General features: G+C 40.1%; 1 protein-coding gene across 1 annotated transcript in view; it reads left to right on the top strand.

Annotated features, from left to right (window-relative positions):
- The window catches only part of LOC118419389 (tubulin epsilon chain-like), a 36,641-nt gene that overhangs the window by 14,710 nt on the left and 13,988 nt on the right, over window positions 1–7,943 (top strand). The window contains exons 6-8 of the mRNA XM_035825756.1: window positions 5,638–5,759; window positions 6,339–6,405; window positions 7,220–7,340. Coding sequence (XP_035681649.1) covers window positions 5,638–5,759; window positions 6,339–6,405; window positions 7,220–7,340 — 310 coding nt within the window. The remainder of the gene's footprint in view (window positions 1–5,637; window positions 5,760–6,338; window positions 6,406–7,219; window positions 7,341–7,943) is intronic.

Genomic DNA, 7,943 nt, shown 5'->3' with positions numbered 1-7,943 from the left:
GTTCGCTTTTTTTTCGCCCCCCCCCCCCCCCCAAAAAAAAAATCGCCAAGCTTCCCAGAGAGGCCGGTGAAGGAGCCGAACTCATTTAGCCCGTACAAGCTTTCCGGTGTAAATTCCTTTCCCGGCATATATTCCTTTCCCGCAATATTCCCGATTAAAAATCGACCCCCCCCCCCCCCACCGAAAAAAAAACGCCAAGCTTCCCAGAGAGGCCGGTGAAGGAGGCTACTAGCCTGACTAAAATCGCGCTCCTAGCGGCCGGCCCTATAGTATTGCTGCTGCCCTAGGAGGGGTCATTAAACAGGGACAATGTCTGCTGTGTCTATGACGTTTGCTTCCCTGGGTCAGTGCTCCCACCAGAGGCGGCAACAGCAGTTTCTTGTAGGCTGGGGGGGACTATTGCTGAAGGCGCAACGCATCGTATGGGGGTAGGGGGTATGCTCCCTGGGAAATTTTTTAAAATCATGGCCCTCTGAAATGCTATTTCCTGCATTTTCCGGCAAATTTTGCTGACAGAATAATGAAATTTTCATCAAAATTACACATGGTTGTAGCAATTGACCTCCGGCCTCCGACATATTTTTACCATTTCAAGCTCGGACGGCACGAGAAATTGCCAGACAAGTCCGGGGAAATTTAAAAGTCTGGACCGTCTGAAACGCCATTTACTGCATTTTGAAGGACAAATTTTGCTAGCCAACGAAGGTAAATCAAATGACATTTTATTAAAGAGAAAATTTTTTGGGCCAACGCCCCTGAAACATGTTTTCGCCAGGTCGTCGTGAGCACCAAAGCCGCAAGCCGTTGCAAGGGAGGTCTGGAGAAACCTCATTTTCTGCATTCGATGAGAAAATTTTGCCGGAAACTATGCTAAGTTGGACACTGAAATCTGTTTGAGTGAAAAGGTTTTTTGGGAGGGGGAGGGGCGACGCTTCCGCAACATATTTTTACCCGAAGCGGCCGGGAGGCTCGGAGAAATTTTGAAATCTGGACCCTTTGAAACACCATTTCCTGCATTTTCAGGGGCTCTATCTGGCATTTGACTTCGTGGGTATAACTTGTTACGAAGAATTTCTTGGTAATGCTTAACGGTGAATTCGGGATAACAAGTAACGATTAACGTGGAATTAAAACGACCAATACGCTTCACGAAGAATATACCGATAACGCTTAACGGTGAATTAGAGTGGGTCGGTAACGATTAACGGTAAATTAAAATGGCTCGTAACACTTAACGGAAAAAGGCATGCAGGCCCTCACAGAAGTGCAACGTCCTTCACAACCTTACACTTCTGAAACACAAGAGAAAAATTTGTGCCTGGCTCCCAGGATTTTAACCTGGGCCCGCCAGCTCATGAACCCAACACATTTACCACTCAAGCTAAAAGTTGACAGAACAGACTAATTAGACTAGTCAGTTGGTGTCCTCCGAACCCTACTGTGTCATTTGCACTGTGCTTCTTTGTCTATCATGATCAGAATCTCCAAGCGGATCTTGCAGGCTGACAATACTATCTTATGCAACCGTAAGAAGCTACATTCTTTCATGGCCTTTCAAGTGCCTTCAAACACATCCTGTTTCAAAAAAATTTTTGATTCAGAAACATGGCCTAAATATAAGATTATTATCTAAAAACTTTTATTTTCCTGGGTGACGCCACAAAGTATGACGTCACATACCTGGATGTAACCTGGATCCAAGCTTCAATGGTATATAATATTATATTATATTATGTAAAGTGAGAGGTTGGCTAAAGTGCAATGCAGAGCACTACCTAATTTACCATTTTTCTGAATTCTAAGATTTCCATTAGTTGGCAGTTCAAAACAAAAGTGTTGAGCCAGATCAAGGAGGTTGAAAGAGGGCCAGATCAAGTTGGTGAGATCAAGGAGCTTTTATTACTCCTTAATTTGCCGATCTGGTTTAACCATTCGAATCCTGTAATCTATCCCAGAAGTGAATTTTCAGGTTTCTGCAATTTTGAAGTTCTTCTAGTTCTAATCTGGCTCAAAAGCAGTTCAGTATAGAAATATCTCAGCAAGAAGCAACCTCCTTGATCTCAGGGAGGTGTTCTGAATCTTTCCATCCAGTGCTTTGGGACAGTCCCTGTGGGACTTGCTAATTCAACTTGCTAATTGGGAAGCATGCCTTAACAATAACTGACCTCCTTTGAACCTGCATAACAATGTGCATAATTACCAAAAAGAGGAAAGTGAGTGCCTTATATACAGGCCCATGTAATAGGATTTGGAAACTACAAATAATCTCTGGAACAAACTTTTGCCTGTTGTTTCTATATAATGAATCAATGACCTTGATTGTACATTTGTGCTCAAACAAGCTAAGTACAGATTGTAGCGCTAGTGATAATGTACAATTTTGATTAAAAAAAAGGTATCTTATCACCTCTACAAATACTAATACATTTCAGTATTTACAAGTTCAACTTCTTCTCACCTCTTAAAACAGTTATAAATATAAGTACAGATGGAATCAATAATGTATGGTTGATCTAATTGCATGAGAAATATGAATTTTTTTCCGTGGTATTCAAGTATTGGAAATAGGGAACATATCTTGTATATTTTCAAAGAGGACGTTTCTTTTGTTGTTGTATAAAGTACACTAAACAATAAAGTGACACTCATCCTCTATCTTATTCAAGTTACAGTATTGGCAAATTCTTTGTTCCAGAGGAATGCGGTTATGTCGGCCTTCTGGCTTATAATGAATCATACTGGTAAACAGCTTCATAGCGGGCTTCAAGTTTATTAATAGTCAAAAAGATAATGGTTCTTTGGACCAGATAAAGCCCAGGTTATCAATAAGTTTGGTTATCAAAAAGTTTGTTGTTATTTTGTGGGCCTTTCTGCTTTTCAACGCCTGGCTCTATAGTACAAAAATTGCTTGTATTTGCAAGATACTCCAGGACCCCAAATTTTACATATCAATACCCTCCGTGTTGGCAAACTTTCCTGGTTGATTTTGAAGAGTAGAAGGCCTGTGGTATATATTTTGATGTGATACTGATAGCCATTCTGGAATGGTAGCTTTATTCTGGCTATCAGTATCAGCCTTCAAACCCATCATCAGGAACTTTTTGTCTGAAACCAAGATAAAAGCCCCTTGCTTAAACAAGAGACCTAAGGTAGCCAAGACAAGAGTAAAAGATTACCAATTGAAAGGCAAATAGTAAAAAATTATATCTATTCCAAGGTTGCTGTAAAACCTAGGTTAGGTCAGTGAGATCAGAGAATTCTAAACTCCTTGGTGATCTACAAGGTAGTTAAACCTCTTTGGGTAAACTTTAGTATTCTATGCAGTGTTATATATAAATACTGACCTGTTCCATACACCAGTGGAGGCACTGAATAAAAGGCAGCTACCATTCACTTCAGTCTCTAATTACCTGTCATTATAAATCAATACACGCATTGTTGTTGCTGGCTTTAAACACCTTCATGTAGGTGCAAAGGAGATTATATAATGACTTCTCTAAAGATAGGTGAGAAAGGGGAGGGGAGGTGATAATATCACACTCTTGTGATAAAAAGGCCTTTGTCCCAATCTCAAGGATTTTAGAGCATGTAAAGAGTTCCAGATGAGGACAGGGTGTTGTTCTCATTGATCAATGTTCTGTGATCTGATCTGATCTGGTGACGGTTGATTATTATTTTCTATTGGGCACTTAGAACTTCATTAAACACAGCTGTCCAGTAGGTATCAAAAACCTAATAAATAAGATTCATTTAGCACCAGTGTTTAATGAATTTCTAGGTGTCCACGCACCCGGCTCGGGACACTTCTAATATTGTGTTACAGTGTCATAACCAACATAAAATATGACTGGTGAATGCCACCTGGCTATATGCTAATAAAGGATCAATGTTTTACCCTGAGGGATGCATCATGAGATAAAGCCGCCAGTGGTTGGTTTCTATAACCCAAACACCAGCTATCAGCATGGCAAACAAGGCGGTTCATGTCATCTACTTTTCCACCAACTGAATGTATCATTTGATTTACTACAGTTTAGAATTCAGTAAATAGTTACTGGAAGTTCCGAAAATAATTTCATCAGGTTGGCACTGATAATAGGATAAAGGTTTTTACACAACATGTAACTAAAAGTACTGTACTTTCATTGTACAGTACTTTTCTTATGGACTCCAATGATTATCCTATTAGGGATACCCTTACAGTACATGTGCAATTTACAATAATTGAATTTATACTTTTAAGGGAAGCTTAGGCCTGTCATGAAATTTATGAATTTTGTGTTTATGTTCCTGACTTGCACCTACATGTACAATCAAATTGGCTTAGATACTAATAAACCCTAAGTGGTGATGTTAAAGAATTAAAGAAAAAAATGAAAGAAGTAACCATGCCCAAGCTTCTGTACTTCTGAAAAATATGAGTAGCCACTGAAGGAAATGCATTTTCTTGAAGTGAAGTTCATTCATAGGTCAGTTATTTCTAATGCCAGGCATCTCCAGCAACAGTCAATAAAACTAGGAAAACAAAACAATAAAAAATGCCTCCATTATATATCTGTTTTATATACATAGTTAAAGTCAAGTCTGAAACATCTAATGAAATCTAATGCATTGTTTAACAGTTTCAAAACAAAATTAAATGCATAAAGAATGCTTCCTGTCATTGTCAAGGCCATTCCTGCAGAAATTCCTGCAGGAAACATTCTTCCTGCAGGAATTTACCTTTCTCCTGCAGGAATTTCTGCAGGAATGCCTGCAGCATTCCTGCAGGAAAAACGCTTCCTGCAGGAATTCCTGCAGGAAAAACGCTTCCTGCAGGAATTCCTGCAGGAATTCCTGCAGGAAGAAAATTTTCAAAATGAATATTCATGAAAGTTATTATCATATTTCACAACTGTACATCATACTTGTCAATCATATGTAAAGACTTTGCACCAAGTGCTTTTATATTGAAAATATTAGCACATTTCAAAATGGGAAAAACGGAATTCCAATCTTAAGATGGAGCTTCTTATTTGTACTTCACAACAAGACAGTCAGGTTTTCTATCACTATCAGTTTATAAAATGTACTTTGCATTGACAAAGACAGCAGACAGGTTGTCGAAATGTTTGTGGAGAAGAAAAGTAAGGCTGGCATGATGATAACAAAACTGATATCATGGTGATTTATACCCCTGATGAAACTCTTTTATGAACAATTTATAGATATTACATGATTGACCAGGGCTCAAAATACTTCATGTGCACATTGGTGCACCTGAAATTGGAGCTGTGCACCCAATTTTTTTTTGTGGGTGCACTGGTGCACACAAATATTTTTGTGTAAAGATATCGATGTGGACTACTACTACTTGTACACCATATTCCTAACATCCAGGTGTTAGAAAGATCGTAAAATGTCTGAAATTTGTATTCATCAAAATTAGGTTTTTCCTGACATTCTACTTTTGAATTATTTTAATGTGGTGCACCTTAATATTTTTTTGGTGCACCCAATTTTTTTAGGTTGGGTGCACCAGTGCTCCTGATCCAAAAAATGAGTTTCGAGCCCTGTTGACATGTTGACATAACATTCATGTGTAATTCTACTGGTACTAAATTTGTACATTGTATGTCTGTGTTGTTGATATTGCAGGGCTGTGGGCCACATGATGTACGGTAGTATGTACAGAGAGCAGATCTCTGAAGCCATCAGGAGAACAGCAGAGATGTGTGACTGTCTGCAGTGTTTCTTTACTCTGCACTCCATGGGGGGAGGTGAGGACTCAACCTTTCAAACTATCTCAGTCTGTGAAAAGGGGTGGGTACCGGTTCGCAAAATTCATGTCCGGTCCAGGTCCAAAGGATCAGGTTTAGGTCCGAACCTGAACCTGGACCTGATTACATGTATCTGTGAAAACTTGTGAATGAACAAAACAGTGGTCCATTTGGCTATACACAGCTGGGCGTACAGACGCTACTTGGGGTATTGACCGTACTTGGGATACAGACATAGCTCAGGATAAGGACACTACTGGGGGTACAAACATTGGGTATGGACACTGCAAAGGGTCAGACAGCACAGTTTTTAGGACATTATGGGGGTTATGGACACTAAAAAGAGTACAGACATGATCATGTACAGGGAGTAGGGACAACAAAGAGATGGATTTTACAAGGGGTACAGACACTTTAGGGGGTAAGGACAGTATGTGGCTGTCGTGAAGCCCCTACGACCTCTACAGTCATGGGTCCAGAGTGAGTGAGGTGTTATTTTACAAATTTCAAAATTTATAATCTTTATATGATGGCAATGATTTTGTTAAGTCACAGGTTAATTTTTCCTCCTTGTGACAGGTACTGGCTCAGGTGTGGGGACCTTCATATTGAACCTTCTTGAAGAGGAGTATCCTGAAGTGTACAGGTGAGGGAAGGTGATAGTACAGAGCAAAGGTCACCCTCAAACAGTCTTCTGTGTTTGTGAATCGTATCAATTTTTCACTCTCTTGGAAGGCTTCCTGGTCTTATTCTTCCCAGTGTAAATTATGAGGAGATTAGTGTACTAATAGTTTGAAAAACTAAATGAATTGATAGCTTCGTTTTGCTTTTCGTTTTGGGGCTTTTACTCTTGTAGGTAAATACAGTCAAATATCAGAAGGTCACGCAATATCATACAATGTTATATTATGAAGTGTATTGAAATAATTCAACTATGGCTTTATGAAAGGGAAAATTTTGTTGCTCAGTTTCTTCTTCCACTTCTTCTCTGAGCAAAGAAGCTAAAGGCCATGGTTACTAGAGGTTTTACAGACACCCATGGTTACATAATGTAGCGAGTGGCAGGACAGGTCTGGAGGGGCTGGTCACCATATTCCCAAAGGTGTTTGAGATAAAGAAAAACTGAGCAGCAGTTTGTTATGCTAGACCATGGGAAGGCTAACATGATTATATGCTCTTGCACAGGGGTGTCCAAGTTTAAACATCCTTACAGAAAACATACGACCCTTATTGCATTCATACAATCTATTACTAAAAAACATGTGATTCCTTAAGGAAAAAATATGATCCACTACTAAGAAAAAAATGGTCCTTACTAATTTCTTGGACTGCATAAAATTTCTATGGATTGTGTGTTTCTTAGTAGAGGATCATCGGATTTCCGTGAGGATCAAATCAATATTAGACACCCCTGTTGGAAATGTGACTTTTCTATGTTCTTTACATTTTACCTTCTGCAGATTCACCACGGCTGTGTACCCATCAGCAGAAGATGATGTCATCACCTCCCCGTACAACAGTGTGCTGGCCATGCACCAGCTCACTGAACATGCTGACTGTGTGCTGCCCATAGAGAACCAGGCAAGTACACATGTACAGTAAAGTTTGTATCACCTCCCCATACAACAGTGTTCTGGCCATGCACCAGCTCACTGAACATGCTGACTGTGTGCTGCCCATAGAGAACCAGGCAAGTACACATGTACAGTAAAGTTTGTATCACCTCCCCATACAACAGTGTTCTGGCCATGCACCAGCTTACTGAACATGCTGACTGTGTGCTGCCCATAGAGAACCAGGCAAGTACACATGTATAGTAAAGTTTGTATCACCTCCCCATACAACAGTGTTCTGGCCATGCACCAGCTCACTGAACATGCTGACTGTGTGCTGCCTATAGAGAACCAGGCAAGTACACAGTAAAGTTTGTATCACCTCCCCATACAACAGTGTTCTGGCCATGCACCAGCTCACTGAACATGCTGACTGTGTGCTGCCCATAGAGAACCAGGCAAGTACAAGTACAAGTACACAGTAAAGTTTGTATCACCTCCCCATACAACAGTGTTCTGGCCATGCACCAGCTCACTAAACACGCTGACTGTGTGCTGCCCATAGAGAACCAGGCAAGTACACAGTAAAGTCTATAATTATTAGGGATGTGTATCTAAATGTGACATTAGG

Source organism: Branchiostoma floridae, chromosome 7 (genome assembly GCF_000003815.2).
Source record: "Branchiostoma floridae strain S238N-H82 chromosome 7, Bfl_VNyyK, whole genome shotgun sequence".
Taxonomy (NCBI): Eukaryota; Metazoa; Chordata; class Leptocardii; order Amphioxiformes; family Branchiostomatidae; genus Branchiostoma; species Branchiostoma floridae.
This window is presented reverse-complemented; position numbering and strand designations above follow the sequence as displayed.